Raw genomic sequence first — 18,726 nt, forward strand, 5'->3', positions numbered from 1 at the left:
AAAAGATTTTGTTTCAATTTTATTCGCTAGGTTTGCTAGTGTCGCCTTCAATTGCGATAATAAGTATTACTTTATCTTACCGACTGGTATAATATATGCTGCCATCTAGCAGTACTAGCTATAACTTCATTGTTACCGATTGTGCCGTCATCTAGCAGTACTAGCCATTATTACGAACATCTGCGCAAACTCAACAGGATGGCGGTAAAATGATCATTATTATCTAATAAATTAACAAGTAATTCTTAACATTTGTACAAGTGAAATACTGTAAAAAATTCTTTTTTATTATTTGCGATATAATAATATTCAAAAATCAACAATAATATGTTTATTAACAATTCGGCAAAAATTTAGCGGGAAATTATAGTATTCTGATTGGTCGTCGTAATCTGGGCGCTAAAATAAAAACAATTTGACCAATCGTAATTCAGTAAAACATCATTTCAACATTACATGAAGTACAATTATATACGGCGGTGTGCTGCTGTGTTATACAGTCTTCCAGGAAAATTCTCGTAAGAAAATTAGAAAGATGCCTCTTCAATTATCAATGAAAGAAAATATTCGCAAATGTGCGGAAAATATTTCTATGAAGGAAAAAGTAAGTTTTGTAAATGATATTAAAAATATTTCTCACTCGTGTACTTTTTAAGATCAAAATAAATATTCGTATTTTAATTAGATAGTAAGACGTTACATGTTATTTTAAGTATTTCATTTTTTTATTTTTTATTATTAACATTTATAAACTAATATTTTTAATAAAAAGATAACGAATATATTTGGTAACCTTACAAAATTCAATGAAATTTCATTAGTACGAAAGATACATTTTCTAACATTTTGTTTTTTTTATTATAAATTTGTTATTTTCTTACTATTATTTATATATAAGTATTTTTAAAAAATTCTTATTATTATAATAAATCTTTATTATAAACCTTTATTATTTGCAAATAATTTATTAGTCATAGGTCATATACTCATATATACAAATATCTATATATATATATATATATACTAAGTGTTACTATATGTTACTATAGTTAATCGACTATATAAATATAATACAAATTTAAATATTAACATATATTTCTTTTTAAAAAAAAATATTTCAACTAAATAATTATTCTTGAAAAATTTAGTAAAAAAAAAATATTCCAATACTAAAATTTAATTCTTATTAATAAATAAATTGAGAAATAAAACTTGACTTATAGCATAAATCATTTAAACAATAATTATAATATTATTCTAAATGAAACGTACAAAGATGAACAATAAAATGTAAGTTTAAGATTGACGATATAAAAATGTTATTTATTCAATGCATTTTGTATCATTGCATATATTACAAAACAGGTTATGTTTTAGTACTATATCTCAAATATTGTGTTATCAATAATAATGTTTAAACTGTATATATCTATAAATTAATAAAATATCATGAATTCATTATATTTTGGAGGATTTTCATTGGTACTATGAAAATTGTTAATAATTATTAAAAAAAATGTATTTAATGTGAACTATAATACAATAACTCTGCTATTCACGAGTATTACTCGTGTATTTTTATTTTTCATGCAATTAAACCGATAACATTGTTTTTAATTTAAATGCAATAATTTAACATGATATCATTTACAAAGGTAATGGTCAAAAGTGTAGGATTAATTATTAATTTTTTATGTAATATTATTTGACCATTAATATATAATTTATTATTAATGAAATATTAATTATATTTCAATATTTAACTTTATGTTAAAATGATTTCAGACATCACCTAAGAAGTTATGCACCACCTCACCAGGTTTACGAGAGAATCATCTTAATAATCGAAACACTGTAAGAAAAATCATCTTTAAAATTATTTAATTTAATAGAAATATCTATAATTAGATATATATATCTATATATATATTTATATAATAAAAAAATGATTTTACTCTTGTAGATTAATGAAACGACAAAGGCAGTACGAAAGATTAAGCTTCAGGATAACGAATTTAATCCTAAATTAGAACCATTGTTAAAAGAAAATCCACGGAGATTTGTAATATTTCCAATACAATGGAATGACATTTGGCAAATGTATAAAAAGGCAGAAGCATCGTTTTGGACTGTAGAAGAAGTTGATCTTACTAGGGTATAATTATTTATTGTCACTTCTTATATTATTTTCTTTGCTAAATTGATCAAATTATTCTCATTTGAATAAATTTCAAACGTTATTTTTAATCTTCTTCTTCTTCTTTTTGTTTTTTCTTTTTTCAGGACATGGATGATTGGAATAATTTAAATAAAAATGAAAGACATTTCATAACACACGTATTAGCATTTTTCGCTGCTTCCGATGGAATCGTCAATGAAAATCTCGTAGAACGTTTCAGTCAAGAAGTTCAAGTTACAGAGGCACGTTGTTTCTATGGATTTCAAGTAGCAATGGAAAATGTTCATTCTGAAATGTATTCTTTGTTAATCGATACATATATCACGGATTCGAAAGAAAGGTAATTTTAAAATAATAATAATAATAAAAACAACATGTGTGTGCAGATCACACGTGTGTTAGAAGTGAAACTTTTTCAAAAAAAAAAAAAACTAAGTTTTTAGAGAATGAGAAGACGAATGCAGAGAGTATCAGAAGTAAAATAATTGTAGGATAATAATAATATTGTTAATTTGCATAAATGAAATTCACGGAAAGAGACAAAGTTCTTTTGGAAATTAATGAAATGATGCGTAAAAAGAAATTAATAATAAAATGTAACTCTCCTGTGTTTTTTTTTTTCACAGAGAATTCTTATTTAATGCCATTGAAACTCTTCCATGTGTTGCCAAAAAAGCTAATTGGGCATTGAATTGGATCAATCACGAAAGTGCAACATTTCCTGAACGTGTTGTCGCATTTGCCGCAGTCGAGGGAATATTTTTCAGTGGTAGTTTCGCTGCCATATTTTGGTTAAAAAAGAGAGGATTAATGCCTGGTCTTACTTTCAGTAATGAATTAATTTCTAGAGACGAGGTTGATATATATATTTATTATATATATGTTTACTATATATGAAAAAGTATATTTTGTAATATTGTAATATGATATTTAATGCAGGGATTACATTGCGACTTTGCTTGTTTAATGTTTAAACACATTATACAAAAGCCTTCCCACGAACGAGTTATTTCAATTATTAAAGATGCTGTAGAAATTGAACAGGAATTTTTAACAAAAGCATTACCAGTTGAAATGATCGGCATGAATTGTACACTCATGTGTGAATACATCGAATTTGTCGCAGACAGATTACTCAGTGAACTTGGATGTCCAAAGGTATATATATATATACAATCATTTCATCAAATATTATATTTCTTTTTTGTTTTTGTTTTTTTATAATAGAAAAAATAATTAATGACAAATGTTCATTTTTAGGTTTACATGTCGAAGAATCCATTTGACTTTATGGAACAAATTTCGTTGGAAGGTAAAACGAACTTTTTTGAAAAAAAGGTTGGAGAATATCAAAAGTTTGGAGTTATGCAAGATAAGTTTGAATCGAATTTTTCGGTCAATGCTGACTTTTAAATATAAAATGACTAAAATCCGTGACTTAATTAAAACCAAATTAATTTGTATTATTATTATTTAAGATAGAAAAAAGCGTGATTCATTAGGCTATAAAAAAAAACAAAACAAACAAACAAAGTTGTTTATAATCAAATTTTCGACTTTTCTAAAGTATATATAAAAATAATTGCATGAAGAAAAAGAAAAAAAGACATCCAATTTGTACAAGTACATTATTTATCTATTAGAATTGTTCTTTTTTGTTTGTTTTTTTCTTTTTTTTCTTTTTTTTGTTTTCGTTATCATGTTACCTCGCGTTATTTTATTTATCGACAAAAATGATATTTGACGACCGAGAAAAATGAACAATGTACAGGATATTTTTTATTTCTTTTCTTTTTTTTTTTTTTTGGAAGAACAAAACACTAAATATTAATTATTAGAAAGAACATATTAGTGTTCTATTTTTTGTTTTATATCAAATAGATTATTTTTCATAGATTAATCACTAAGTGATAAATTATTATATTTTTGTTTTGTTTTTTTGTTTATCAGTCAAGATGACGAAAAAAATTATCAAAATGGTTAAACGTTTAAATCTGTTATTATTAGAAATATCAAATATTTATCTTTCGAAAGAATATATCTACCTTTATTTAAAATCGTTTGTAAAAGTTTGATCAGTATTGTATGTGTGTATATATTTGGCATATATGTATGTATGTATGTATATAATTCAAAATAAAATGAAATGTAGAAATAATCTAACGATAATCATTAATAATTGTTAAACATGTGTATATTATTTAAAGACCAATATAATATACACCAATCTTAACCCCTTGAGTACTGAATTATTTGAAAAATTTTTCTGTATACATAACGAATTTAATTTGTTATTATTGTAATTATATATGGATTAATATGTCAAAGTAATACATATTTTATTTGAAATATATTTATATTGATGATATAATTTTATATGATATTATATGATATAATATTTTTGTTTGCAACAACATTTTAATTACTAAATGTTAATAATAAATATTATAAATAAAACAAAATACCCAAGTAAGCAGATGACGTGTCTCACACGTCAAATGTACCCAAAGGGTTAAAAAGTCAAAACTTGCTTATATTTGCGTTAAATTGTTATCAATAATTAAATCTTCTTAATCTCGTTATTTTATTTATTTAATTACAATTTGTTATCATCTATTCTCACTTATTATCAATTCATATTTATAAATACAGTACAATCTCATTAATCCGGCACTATATTAAAAACCATAGGGTGCCGGATTATTGGAATGTTCGGATTACTGGATTATAAAGAAAAATATCATAATAAATGAAATAAAGCATTTCATAAAGAGAATATAATGTATATATGTATGTACATATTTGTGTTCTTGTTCGACAGGTTTTATTGTAACTGTAACATATTTCAAAATTGCACGTGATAAGTTTTGAGGTTAGACTGCTAAACGACGGAGCGCATAGGCGTAGAGGGGCGAGGGTGGCGCGGGCGGGGGGTGCCGGATTATTGGACGTATCGGTCTATTGAACTGCCGGATTAGTCAGATTATACTGTAATATATATATATATATATATGCATATAAAAATAGAAATTAATAAATCTTTTTTTGAAAATGCACGTATAAATCTTTTAATTGGTTTTAAAGCCACTTTTTAATTGTTCAAGATATTGTTGACGACAATTCATGTTATCAGCTGGTCTATTATATGGTGTCCATACAGGTTTTCCAATAAAATATCTTTTAGCTTGTATGTAATCCTTAAAAACAATAAAATTATACATCAGTTAAAAGGAGAGAAATTAAATGATTAATTATATTACGTGAATCGGATAGTAATGTCACTTTCTAACCTTAAATTGAAACGAATCCATCCAATTTCTAACAAATTTATATTTTTATTCAATAACATAATCAACCTTGTTATCAACAACCTTTCTTCATCTAGTATGCAAATTTTTACTATCAAATTGATTAAAATCAATTGGTTTTTCATAAAAAAATATACAAAATTTGACATTTGTAGAAACGACATTACTTTCTAGTCCACCTTAATATTTATATCTTGAAAAAGTACAAATGAATGAACTTACTTTAGTATCCAAAGTAAATCTATGATATATACCACTTGGAATAATAATTAAATCTCCTGGTTCAACTTCAATACGAATCCATTGATCATCTTTATCTCTTACATCAAAGTAACCTGACCCATCCAAAACCAAACGTATTTCTTCTTCCGTATGAAGATGTTCAGTGAAGAAATTCTTCAACTAATATTTCAATGATTAAATGAAGAATTTTACACGTTAAGAAATAAAGAAGAACACTATGTTTAGTTTTACCTTTTCTTCATAATTAGCGAGACATTCTTTCGAACATGTTATTTCATCTTCATAAGTATATCCACGTTTTTCTTTTAATTCGTTCAATGTAGAATCATTTAAGTGATTTTTATGATCCACCTACACAATATAATTTATATATATATACATAAAATTTATTAATAACAGTAATAATATAATAAAATAAAAAAGAAAAATCAATATTAGAAAATATTTGTCTATAAGGTACGTATGTTATATACAACCTAACCTTAAAATATTCCACACCAGTTATTGCATACAAGTTAGACAATGATATAAGATCAGTTGATTCTTTTCGGTGTTCCAACCTTTGATCAGCATCACTGTCATCCATGTACCATGCACGAACCATTTTTCAAGAATAAATGTCTAATAATTTCGTCAAATGAAATTTAGTGCGCGTTAATATAACAATATAAATTGATATTACATAACCTATAGAGATTGGCATTATCAATATAATCAACTTTAGTGGTAAACAGAAGTGACGTAGTAAGTGTATGCACATTGTTTCTTTTTTTATATATATATATGATAACAATTAATTAAATTGAATTGAATTTTCGTATGTTTTAGTTTACTTTATAAAGAGGTTACATCTTAACAAATAATAATATGGATGATATACAAAAGAAAATTCATAATTATATTATGAAAGAGAATCATAAGGATGGTGAATTAAAATTTCTCACAGCTCGTACAACCATAGAAAATACGATAAAGATCAATAATTTGAGTAAATCTTTATCAGAAATTATTCTTGCTTTTAATCTCGTAAATGAAGATACCAAATTAGTTGTTAATTCAAAATGCATAGAAGTATACAAGTACTTAATGTTAAATACTAATTTCACTGTACAAGAACGTTTGGCTGAAGATTTGACTCATGGACATTTAATCGATATGTGTAACACTTTGTCACCGTATTTATTTATACAAATTATCTGGAAATTGAAATACGAGGATATTTTATTGGAATGTATACTTCATTCACCATTAGAATTGTGTATTGAAATAATTGACATCGTTAGAAGGTCCATCGAAGAACTTGAATATGAACGAGCCATCAATGTCATATTTCAATTAATAATAAATATTTATAAGAAATTGATTTTAATCGAAAAGAATGGTAGTCAGTCGTTACATATAGAAGATAATATGAAAAGTATGACTGCTCATTTTCAAGAATTATTATTATTATTGAGCAACGACAAAATTATTCGTATGGACAAAATCTCCGATTTAAAGAAATACGAAAGGTATGGTCTGTTGTTAATAAGAATTATTAATATGGTCAAAGATTGTATAGAAAATATTGAAAATGATTTGAAAATATCTGAGGATATTGAAAAAATGTATAAAATTACTTTTGGAAATGAACCTATCGTGAAGTGTGAGAATTCTCTTATTATGGAAACTATGGCAACGTTACGTCAAGAATTGATGAATTTACTTTTAAAGAAAATCAAAGAAATTGATTGCAACATATATCTAGGATGGGCAGAATTAGATGATAAAGAAAATCCAACAATAACATTACAAAAAGCTATTGGAAATGAATGTTATTATTTAGTTGAATTTTGTAAAAGTAACAAGGATCTAGCAGACAACGAACATTTGATAGAATGCTTGCAACAATTATCCTCTAAGCCAATATCACCTGAAATTAATTCTATCTTTACTTTGGAAGAATTGCGTTATGGTACGACTCAAGGTAAAAAAGAATGTGTCAAAGAATTGATCAGTCGATACAAAGAATGGGATGAAACTACAATGAATTGTATTGATGTTCAAGAAATGTCGAAAAAATCATTATTGGATACATATGATTGTATAAATTTACTGGATTATCTTACCTTTGTACTTGAGCAACCAAATAATGAACAATATCTACAACGTGTTTACACATTTGTTACGGAAATATTGATACAACAAAATTTACAATCCATTTATTCTATCATAGTAGAATATATAACTAAACACAATGGTAAAAAATGTTTAGAACTTTTGTACAACGAAGAAACGTTTAAAGAATTTATCCTAAGAAATACGAACATGAAATCGTTGAAAGTTTTGAAAATAATTCTAATGTTCATTTTAAAAAATCCAAATAACGTATTAGAAATTCTTTTAAAAATAGCTAATGGTTGTTCTGAATACAATCATGTAATGATTACAGCAGAAGACATATTACTTTTATCACCTATATGGAGCATACGAATAAATGAAAATGAAACTCTTTTGAGTAGTACAATGAAAACTGTATGTATGGGGGATGTTGAATGGAATAGAAAAAAATTTAAAGATCTATTATTTATCTTGGTCGATAATGAGCTATTGACAATAAACGAAATAATAAATAATATTCTGGTGTGTTACTTAAGTGAAAACAGAAGGTCGTTAAGTAACACACATTGCATACTTAATTGTATTAGAAAAATGTTAGATCATAATCTTGACGAACCGATAACAGAAATAAATGCTGGTAATTTACTTCTACCTCTTGGACGAACTATGTCATCGATAAGAAAACGAACAGATGTATCGCGTTATTTGATTAACGACGTGATCCAAGAATTAAATTTTCTAATCTATTATGTTTTGGTATATCATACGGATAATATGGATAATTCAATGAAAAGATCTATCACGAAAAATTTCGACTGCATCTTAGAGCCAATAGAAAAAATATATTTCGCATCACTTTGGCCACCATCGAGAAATAATTTTGATCTGTTAGATAAAATTCGTGATTACGAGAGACGTTGTTACTTTGCTATAAATATGCTTGAAAATAATCAAACAATATCAAACGAATTAAAAACATTCTTGTCGAATTTAGATCTCTTAAAAGAAGATGTCATACGTCATATGATATTACGTTCTACTAGTTCAGAATATTTAGTATTAGCTGATTCATACAAAAAGTTGTTCAGTATTGATTTTTCTATTTGCGTATTTTATAACAATTTCTTACGTTTGACAATGGAAACTTGTTCATTCAGTTTGGAATATCCTTCATTATTACCAAAACATTCATTTACCTTTATATTGAAGAATTGTGTTAAATATTTGCAAAATAATTTATTCTCCGAGCAATCTAGTAATCCAGATGATATTACGAATATTTATAAATCAGTTGTTGAAAATATTCGTTCGTTGGATGTAACTATAAAACGTCGTTGTTCTCAATCATATTCTTTATCATTTACGAATCTTTTCGTTTGTATAAATAATAGCGATAGCATCGATGATGATAAAAATAACACGTCTACTACTACTACTACTACTACTACTATTACTACTACTACTACAATATCAGAAACTCAAATAAGAGAATTTTTAAATAATGTAGAACGTTTTACCAATCAATCTATAGAATTGAACGAGTCAAACGATCAAGATAATTGTCAAACCGAAATTTCGACAAATATTTCCAGATATCATTCAATTTATTTATTTATTTCGACATGTATTAAAGTACCAAATTCGAAAATTTACGAATGTATCGATGTAATGAATAATCTCTTTGCTTCCACATAATTTTATTATTCTCTTTTTTTTTTCTTCTATTAATTTAGAGAAACCTCTTTTTTTTTCTTTTTATACAGTTCGAATAATAATATATTGTATAAAAATATATATATATTCATTATTATTCTATACGAAATAAAACTATTATATATTTGTAGAAATAATTGAAATTAATATATTAGGTCGAGAGTCCTAAATAACTTCCGATACGTCTATGTAGAAACTATTTTTCGTATTTATCTACTATAAGTCACCGAAACAAACGAATTTTTGATATCACTGTATAAATGAGGATTCAGTTAGTCTTCTGTCAACATTTTTTTGATGCAGTCAATGTTACATTTAACTATTTTTCTTAACCACTGAAATGGATAGTAAAAAAAAGTGCATATTCGATATGTAATCCTTGAAGAATTGAAACAAGGCAATAGCACTAAAGGTGGCAACTGAAAAAATATACAGCGTATACAGTGCAGGACTGATAACTGATAGGGCAGTTAGAAATTGCTTTGTAAAATTTCCTTCTGAAGATACGATCTTAAAAGATGAACCCAGTGCAACGACGTATTTCCAACTTTGACGAACCTTTTAAAGATAATATTGAGAGCAAAATCCAATAGATACAATTGAACAATTGCAAAGAGTTCCAAAAAAAAAAATGAAAGGTGTCTTGCACTTATCAGTCGCAGAAACGCCATTCTTTGTCTCATAAAAAAAAACGGACAGTTATTTATGACTCGACCTAATATTTCTCAATTGAAGTGATTTCTTTTAAAAATGAAGGGGATGGGGGTAGTGGGAGGAAAAGAAAAGTTCAACGCAAATGGTTGTTGTTTTTTCATAATGAAAAAGAAGAAGAAGAATAATAATAATAATAATGAAGATAAAAATGTCAATGTTAATAAAACAATATTTTGTTTTCATTATTTCATATTATATTTGTGCGATACTGCCAAATGCCATTACAATAGTTAGTAATAAAAACATGTGAAAAAATTGCGTACAAAGGAAAAAAATGTGCACTAAGTCGTCATCACACAGAGATATAAAAAATTGATCAAATGGGTGTGTAGCACTTTTATTAAAAAGGCGATTTTATTTCTTTTTTTTTTTCTCTTTCTTTCTTTCTTTCTTAATATATTTTTTTTTTGTGTTTCTTCTTTTTCAAAAATGTTCTATATTATATGTTAGTAGTTGTTATGCTAAAAACCTGATCTTTATAAACAACAACGTGTACGTAATATATAAATACACGTTTATTCCATTTCATGTGATATTTAATGACGAACATACTGCTTGCACAATTCTACAATGACTAGATAATTATGCTGGTAATTAATGTGTATGTGTATGTGTATGTGTGTGTGTGTTTAATGTGTGTATGTATATATATATAGGTATATATATATATATATGATCCAAAACATTTTTTTTTTTTTTCAAGTAAATAATTGTCTTAAGAAAACATTGTTTTGAATTATTATTTATACAAGAAAGAACAACAAAAAAAATTATGACAGACCAATAATAATAGGAAGGGAGAAGAAGAAGAAGAAGAAGAAGAGTGGAAAAGAAAAAAAGAAGATAAATAGAAAGTAAAAGTAAAAAAAAAAAAAAGAAAAATGAATAGAACACAAAATAACACGAGAAAATTATATTATACGTACTTATTTATATATATAAAAAAAAAAAACCTAATCTTATTATAAACTTATTTATTTATTTATTTATTTATTATTTTTTCTTTTTTGTTATTTTCTTTTCTTTTTGTATTAAGGTATTTTTTGTATTTTTTTTCTTTTTTTCTTCTTTTTTTTTTTTCTTTTAAATGTTTTTTTTTACCAGCAAGTCAAGCTAAGTTTTTTCTTCTTAATCTCTCAATATTTCTTCCTACAGAAAATCTATGATTTTCTGTACTTTATTTTTGTTTTTTGTTTTTTTTTCTTTCTTTCATAAATATGTTCGCATTACGTATATCGCATATCGCCATTTTCATTTTTTTTTCTTCTTTTTTTTTCTCACATCCACCCACCCATATGATCTTCCATTTTTCTTATTCTGATATTATCATCAAACATAAAACCTTTTATTGACGCATAGGTCATAAGTCTCAACATTGTAGAAAACAAAAAAAATTGCAAACTTTATTTATTCATTCCACATTTAGAGTTTCCATCTCTCTCCTTCTCTCTCTCTCTCTCTCTCTTCCTCAATTACCCTTATCAACCCTTTTCAATCCCTATCTCTCTCTCTCTTAGTCTATTTAATAAGATGCACATTTTTTTACTGGTATGCTATAATATCCACTTGTCATCATCATCATCATCATCATCACCATCATCATCATCATCATCATCATTATCATCATCATCATCTTTTCCAATATTTAAAGAGACAAAATTGATTCTCTTTTTTAATTATACATACATATATTTATATATATAAATGTATATATATATACATATACATATACATATATATATATATATATTTTTTTTTGTTTTCTTATATTTAATTAATTAATTAATTAATTAATATATATATATATATAATTATGACGCTAATTTGATATATTTACAAATTTTTCACCAATTTTTTTTCCCATTTTTCTTCGTCGTCATCATCTTGTTTTTGTTATCCCTGTTGGTTCTTTTTCATCATTTTCATCATCATCTTCTTCTTCTTCTTCTTCTTCTTCTTCATTTTCTTTGTTTTTTCTTCTTCTTCTTCTCCTCCATTGTTTCTTCTTCATTCACATTGTAAAAAATATATAAAGCATTTCGTACATACTCAATATCATACGCACAGGTAGTACTGAAAGGCCGACATATATTCTAAAATTTGTCGTCTTATTCTCTTACTCTCTTTCCTTCTCTATCTCTACTCTCTCTCTCTCTCTCTCTCTCTCTCTCTCTCTCTTATCTCTTGTTTTTCCATTTTTATTTTTGTCTTCTTCTTATTATTATTATTCTTTCCTTCAGTTACTTATTAATTTTCTTTTTCTTTTTAAAAAATTTATTTTCTATCCCAATTGATGTGTGACCCAATTTGCGTTAGAAATATTGTGTATAGTATGTGTATATATATATGTATATATAAATTTAATTATATGCAAATTGCTCACAAATCTTTTTTTTATTATATGCCTGTTTATTTATTTATTTGTCTGCTGTTGCATCTTGCCATATTGAATATTTCGTAGAGAGGTTAGAACAAATTTTCATCATTTTCAATATAAATAAAAGAAAACAAAAAAGAACATGTATATTATAAATAATAATAATAATAATTAATAATAATAATAATAATAATAATAATAATAATAATAATAATAATAATAATAATAATAATAATAATTAATAATTAATAATATTCAAAGGAACGAACTGTGGTCCTTAAAATACATGTAGTATATATGATATGCTGCATCTGATTTTTTTTTTTTTTTTTTTTTCAAAAAACATGACACCCATATCCAAGATCATCAGCTTAATAAAAAATGGCGATTCTTTTGTCGAGATTATATTAATTTATTCATTCATCTTTTTTTTTTGTTTTTGTTTTTTTGTCTTTCTTTCATTTTCTTTTTTCTTTTATCCTTTTCTCATCTATTTTAAATTACGAATAAAAAGTTAATCCTTTACGTCGTCGTCGTCGTCTCTCATCGAAACATTTTATTTTTTTTTTATTTTATTATCTCTCTCTTTCTCTCTCTCTCTCTCTCTTTTTTTTTATTATTAGAAAAATATTATGCAATTTCGAGTTAAGACGAGCATATCGTTTACAAATATGAGAAAATTTTAGGAATAGAGATTACCTCGTACAAATACTTATATATAAATAGAAATATTTCGTATATGTATGTATGTATTTATGTATGTATATATGCATGTATGTGAAGTACATATTTTGTATACTTGAAAAGCTATATATATTTATCAGGCGATATGCTCGCCTTTTTCTGGATTTGTGTGATCTGTAGAATTTGTTATTAATTAAATTAAATTTAAAAAAAATAATATTAATAATAATAATAATAATAATAATAATAATAATAATAATAATAATAATAATAACGATGAAATAAAAAATGTTGCATACATACATATTATATATATATATATATATATATATATATCAATAATGTTTCAATGAAATTTCTTTTTGATAATCAAATCAGAATAAAAACTACTCTCAATGCAAATCATACTAATTAGAATATTTCATATTTTGTTTGTTTGTTTGTTTGTTTACTTCTCAATATTAAAAAACGAGCAATCATCATAACATATACATAATCATCATCACATATATATATATATACATATAAATAATTATATATCAATAATGTTTCAATGAGATTTCTTTTTGATAATCAAATCAGAACAAAACTACTTTCAATGTAAATCATACTAATTAGAATATTCCATTTTTTTGTTTGTTTGTTTGTTTACTTCTCAATATTAAAAAACGAGCAATCATCATAACATTGTGGTGATAGTAGTATATCTACAGGATCACAGCAGGACTATGAAAATTTCTAAGTGATAAAAAATAGTTGAGCACTCTTCTTTCTTTCTTTTTTTTTCTTTTCTTTTTTTCCATTCTTCCATTTTTCTTGTCTATTTTTTTTTTTTTACGTTTTTTTCTTTTTTCTTTTTCTTTCGTATTATTTTCTTATGAATTAAAACCAAAACAATTTGTTAAAAGAAAAAAGACAAAATATATGTATATATGTATTAATTAAATGTATGGCTGCATTAATAAAAAGTCTGTCTCTGTTTTCTACCTTTTTTGTGTTTTTGTTTCTTCTCTATGTTTTACTTTATATTGTGGCTTTTTTTTTGCAATAAAAAAAAAACAAAAAAAGAAAAAAAAACATTAATATTTTCTTAGCATCGTTTTTAGTTGGAGGAGACATGTTAGAGCAGCACCGTGTCTCTATATCCATGGTGTATTTTCTTTCATATTTAAAAGTATCATACACCATTAACAACGATGACAGCAGATTGTTTATTTATAATTCAATAAACATTATTATTAATTTTCTTTTATTGGTATACAAATCATTTCTTTTTCTTTTTCTCTATGGTATCATTATTATTATTATTATTAATTATTATTAATTTATATTACTATTATATAATAATAATTATTATTAATATTATTATTATCATTATTATTATTATTAACACTCATTTCTAACTATACCAATTCATAGAAATTACTATACATCAGTTCGATCATTGTTTATTAATCTTTATCATTATCATTATCATTATAATTATGATTATTATTATTATTATTGTTATTATTATTATTATTATAAATTTTTGGCATATATTAGATATATAAATTGAAATGATATTACATTAAAAAATAACAAAACTGTAATCTATAATTGTTGACAAATTATTAACCCATTAGCTGCCACGATCTCCATTTGAGAATTTGGAAATTTGACGTACACCATTCGGTTTTATGTAGACTTTATGGAACAAAATGGCATAATAATAGCTATTTTGTATGTATAGAATAATAATACAAGAAATAAGTAATAGTCTCTTATTAGTTTCTTTGTTTTTCATGCAACCAGTCACAATTCCCATTTAAGACTTTTTTTTCTTTTTTAAATATCAACATTTCTGAAACAACAAATAATTTGGCAATTAATGGATTAATGATTTTTTGTTCTTTTTCTGAGAGAACGTACTTTTAATATAATTTTGATATATATATATATATTACCCTTATAATAAAATAATAATAATAATAACAATAATAATAATAATTAATTAGTTAATGAATAATAATAGATCAAGTTTATAAAATGACTGTTTATGGTATTAAAGCGATATTTATGATTTTGATCACACGAGAAAATTACACACGATCTAATGCTAAAGCAAATCTTCTTTTTTTTTGTTTTTTTCTTTACATTTATCAATCAATCAATTAATCTCTCTCTCTCTCTCTATCTATCTATCTATCAATCTCTTTCTTTCTTTCTTTATATATTTTCTTTGACTGATTTGACGATGTAGAACTGCACCTGGAGATTCTGCATTTATTATACAAAGCAATGGACACTTTGGACATTGTTACAAGAGTACCACATATTGGATATAATCGTTGGGATCAATGCATCTGCAAATCTTTTGCACAAAGAGAATTTATTATCACGAATTTATAAAATCATTGTTTTATTTCATATTTTATTAGTCTCAATTCATAAAAAATATAAACTTATATATAAACATGATGATAAGATCATATTCTTACGTTTTTTATGTTTTGTTTTATTTTTAAGATTAGAATGGATATATAAAAATTAAAAACTTTTGCTCTAGTTTTAATTTGGAAAAAGACTTTTTTTTTTTCTTTTCTTCTGTATACATCATCGCAGTTTTGTCAACGTCATACTTTTTCTTTTCTTTTCTTTTATTTTGTCAAACAACCATTGATTTTTTTTCTTCTTCTCATTTTATTGCAAGCGATATGCATGGAAAGATCTCAACATAATTATATAAAGTATGAGTAGAAAGTACAAAATAGAAGAATATCGTTTGAGAAAAATCGCATTTGATAATAATGAAGAATGATTTACATTATCATTTTAGACCCCCCCCCCAAAAAAAAAAAAAAAGAAAAAAACACTTTGAAATGTCAAACGCAATTTGTCAATATCAATTTTGAAGACGATGTTCTTCTTCTTTATATTTGTGTTTCATTTTTTTTTTTTTTTTTTTCTATAAAATATTTCTTTAAGAACTAGAGTTTTACTGTACAACTAATTTACGAAAGCCGCTAAAAATCTTGGTCGCATATTACATTGTTGTTTTTTGTTTGTTTTTTTTTTATACGACGTATTTTCTTTAGTGAGGCCTTCGACACTTAAGCATAGGTAACATATTATTGACGCAAATCATTGCACAAAACTTATCCAAGATCAACACCTTGATCCTACCTACAAACCAAAATACAACTTCTTCTACAAGATCTCTTTTCGCTTTAGATGGTACAACTTATATATATATATATATATAAAGACTTATAAATTGTTTAAAACCTCTTATCTAATTGAGATATATATATATATATATATATTTTACGAAGTTCATTCCAAATTTACTTCAGTAGAGAAAGAGCACAACCGTCTTCGCAAGGACGGTTGACCATCACAGTGACTTTCTTACAAAGAGAAAAAAAAAATAAGCAAAAGTCTTCTAATTTCCACACGAACTAGGATCGACCAGTGGACAACGAACAACGTTGTACGAAAAAAGTTAGTAGTTCAATTGAATTTGGTTATTACAAACGCAGGCCAATAATAATAATAATAATAATAATAATATAATGTTGCTCTTGGTTTTACCCATGTTCGTCACTTTGGAATATTGGTCCGTTACCAAAGGAATTCACCCCCTTTTTCTATATGCTCGCTTACATATATTATTATATATTACAATATTACATATAATACTATCAATGTATATTAAAATATCCGTTTGATGGTCGCTAGAAAAAGGCTGACCTTGATCCTCCGATAGAAAAAGAACTGAATTAGCATATATATATAATATATATATATAGTCCTTAAACGTTGAACTTTTCCAAAAGTTTCAGTACAACCACAAATTAGTCTCGAAGGTTGGGCGAATTTGTCGCATGGCTTGGCTTATTTTCGAAGAGAAAACAATACATACAAAATAATAGAAAAGAAACGAGCATAAAATAGTTTCAATCAAAATTCTTTATACAATAATCTAATGATAAAAGAAATCAATACGGATAAGTAAAGATAATTGAGAGTTAATATCATGATTAGACTGAATAGAAAATGAATAAAGAAGAATAATAATAATAAGAAGAAGAAGAAGAAAAAGAAGGATGAAAATTCAAATAAATTTGTAATAATACAATAGACTTCTCACAAGCCGATCTAGCCAGCATAACTAAGAACATCTATCTATAATAATAATAATAGTAATAATAATAATAATAATACGAATACGAATAAAACGAATTGCCGATAATAAAAAAAAGGGAAGATTTAATTAAGTATTAGAGGACACTGCAGCAGCAATAGCTTTTCTTCTCTTTCTCAGGACTGAAGTTCATTTCTCGCACTATTTCGGCGAACATCTCGTTGACGTTCGTACGATTTTTAGCGGAGGCTTCGACGAAAGGACAACCCCATATTTGTGCGAGTGCGCTTCCCTCGGATGTTTCGACTTCGCGTTGATGTTCCAAATCGAGCTTATTGGCAACAAGTAGTACGGGTACTCTTTCGGTGCCTTTAACGCGAGTAATAAGCTCCTTCATAGATTTAATATCCTGAAAGGTCTGATGATTGGTCAGACTGTAAACTACGACGAAACCTTGACCATTTTTTATATAAAGGTCACGCATACTCGCGAATTGCTCGGTACCGGCGGTATCGAGTATTTCGAGTACACACGGGGAACTGTCGACTTCGATTTCCTTTCGATAAAAATCCTCGATAGTTGGATCATATTTTTCCATGAAACAACCGGAAACAAATTGTACTGTGAGCGCGCTCTTGCCCACCCCGCCCGAGCCGAGCACGACAACTTTAAATTCACGCATCTCGTTGTCGTCCTCGTCGTCCTCCTCGTCGTCGTCGTCGTCGTCGTCGTCGTCTTCTTCTTCTTGGTCGTCGTCGTCGTGGTGATAGTTGCCAGTGGCACCACCTCCTAGTCTTTTCTTCTTCCTCCTCCACCTCTCCTCCTCCTCCACCGGCGCCACCACCGCCCCCTCCTCCGCCTCCCCTTTCCTCGATCCTCAACGTGTTCACGAGAGTAAAGGTAACCCAAGGGAAGACGTTAAACGGAAGGAGCAATGTTCGCTAAGTGTCAACAAGATTCAAACTCTTTTATCCAAATAGACGATCAACAATAACAAAACTAGTAGTAACGTTAGACGTTATCAATGGTACTACTAACAGTAGAAGTTGTAGTTGTGTTGTGTAGTGTAGTAATAATAATAGCACAAACACAATAGCTATTTTTTTTATCCTTCTTCTTTTTTATCCCTAATATCCGTCTTTACAATAAACACTGTGCGTGTTAAAAAAAACAAAAGAAGTAAGCAAGCAGACTGTGGGCTGCTCGTGGCTGCCGCTACCAACACTGTCCACTTCCACTTCCACCTCCACCACCACTACCACAAACACTACCACCACCACCT

General features: G+C 26.4%; 4 protein-coding genes across 4 annotated transcripts; 2 read left to right on the forward strand and 2 right to left on the reverse strand.

Annotated features, from left to right (window-relative positions):
* Positions 1–445: 445 nt before the first annotated feature.
* RnrS (ribonucleoside-diphosphate reductase subunit M2) lies at positions 446–5,192 on the forward strand. The gene is made up of 7 exons (XM_015329429.2): positions 446–604; positions 1,786–1,854; positions 1,964–2,155; positions 2,284–2,519; positions 2,806–3,034; positions 3,119–3,337; positions 3,440–5,192. The coding sequence occupies exons 1-7, from the start codon at positions 536–538 to the stop codon at positions 3,590–3,592; spliced, it is 1,167 nt and encodes a 388-aa protein (XP_015184915.2). The 5' UTR covers positions 446–535; the 3' UTR covers positions 3,593–5,192.
* Adi1 (acireductone dioxygenase 1) lies at positions 4,745–6,460 on the reverse strand. The gene is made up of 4 exons (XM_015329432.2): positions 6,212–6,460; positions 5,962–6,081; positions 5,710–5,889; positions 4,745–5,376 (listed from the first exon to the last, which is right to left on the reverse strand). Exons 1-4 carry the CDS (start codon positions 6,332–6,334, stop codon positions 5,248–5,250), a joined length of 552 nt encoding a protein of 183 aa, XP_015184918.1. The 5' UTR covers positions 6,335–6,460; the 3' UTR covers positions 4,745–5,247.
* Positions 6,337–13,563, forward strand: LOC107070883 (uncharacterized). The gene is made up of 2 exons (XM_015329428.2): positions 6,337–6,474; positions 6,559–13,563. The coding sequence occupies exon 2, from the start codon at positions 6,598–6,600 to the stop codon at positions 9,523–9,525; it is 2,928 nt and encodes a 975-aa protein (XP_015184914.2). The 5' UTR covers positions 6,337–6,474; positions 6,559–6,597; the 3' UTR covers positions 9,526–13,563.
* Rap2l (Ras-associated protein 2-like) lies at positions 10,429–18,708 on the reverse strand. Its single transcript, XM_015329434.2, has 2 exons — positions 18,483–18,708; positions 10,429–18,385 (listed from the first exon to the last, which is right to left on the reverse strand). The coding sequence occupies exon 2, from the start codon at positions 18,124–18,126 to the stop codon at positions 17,581–17,583; it is 546 nt and encodes a 181-aa protein (XP_015184920.1). The 5' UTR covers positions 18,127–18,385; positions 18,483–18,708; the 3' UTR covers positions 10,429–17,580.
* Between the last annotated feature and the right edge of the window lie 18 nt (positions 18,709–18,726).

This window comes from Polistes dominula, unplaced genomic scaffold, assembly GCF_049000335.1.
Source record: "Polistes dominula isolate Pdom_NZ unplaced genomic scaffold, Pdom_raw_medaka contig_27, whole genome shotgun sequence".
Classification (NCBI taxonomy): domain Eukaryota; kingdom Metazoa; phylum Arthropoda; class Insecta; order Hymenoptera; family Vespidae; genus Polistes; species Polistes dominula.

What these genes read in the sequence shown, in the direction of transcription:
- RnrS (XM_015329429.2), top strand. Translation starts at nt 536, where the DNA reads ATGCCTCTTCAATTATCAATGAAAGAAAATATTCGCAAATGTGCGGAA. An exon ending in ATCTTAATAATCGAAACACT is followed by an intron (nt 1,855 to 1,963) that starts GTAAGAAAAATC and finishes TTACTCTTGTAG; the next exon opens with ATTAATGAAACGACAAAGGC. An exon ending in AATTAATTTCTAGAGACGAG is followed by an intron (nt 3,035 to 3,118) that starts GTTGATATATAT and finishes TATTTAATGCAG; the next exon opens with GGATTACATTGCGACTTTGC.
- Adi1 (XM_015329432.2), bottom strand. Translation starts at nt 6,334, where the DNA reads ATGGTTCGTGCATGGTACATGGATGACAGTGATGCTGATCAAAGGTTG. An exon ending in CTGGTGTGGAATATTTTAAG is followed by an intron (nt 6,082 to 6,211) that starts GTTAGGTTGTAT and finishes TATATTGTGTAG; the next exon opens with GTGGATCATAAAAATCACTT. An exon ending in TCGCTAATTATGAAGAAAAG is followed by an intron (nt 5,890 to 5,961) that starts GTAAAACTAAAC and finishes TTGAAATATTAG; the next exon opens with TTGAAGAATTTCTTCACTGA.
- LOC107070883 (XM_015329428.2), top strand. Translation starts at nt 6,598, where the DNA reads ATGGATGATATACAAAAGAAAATTCATAATTATATTATGAAAGAGAAT.
- Rap2l (XM_015329434.2), bottom strand. Translation starts at nt 18,126, where the DNA reads ATGCGTGAATTTAAAGTTGTCGTGCTCGGCTCGGGCGGGGTGGGCAAG.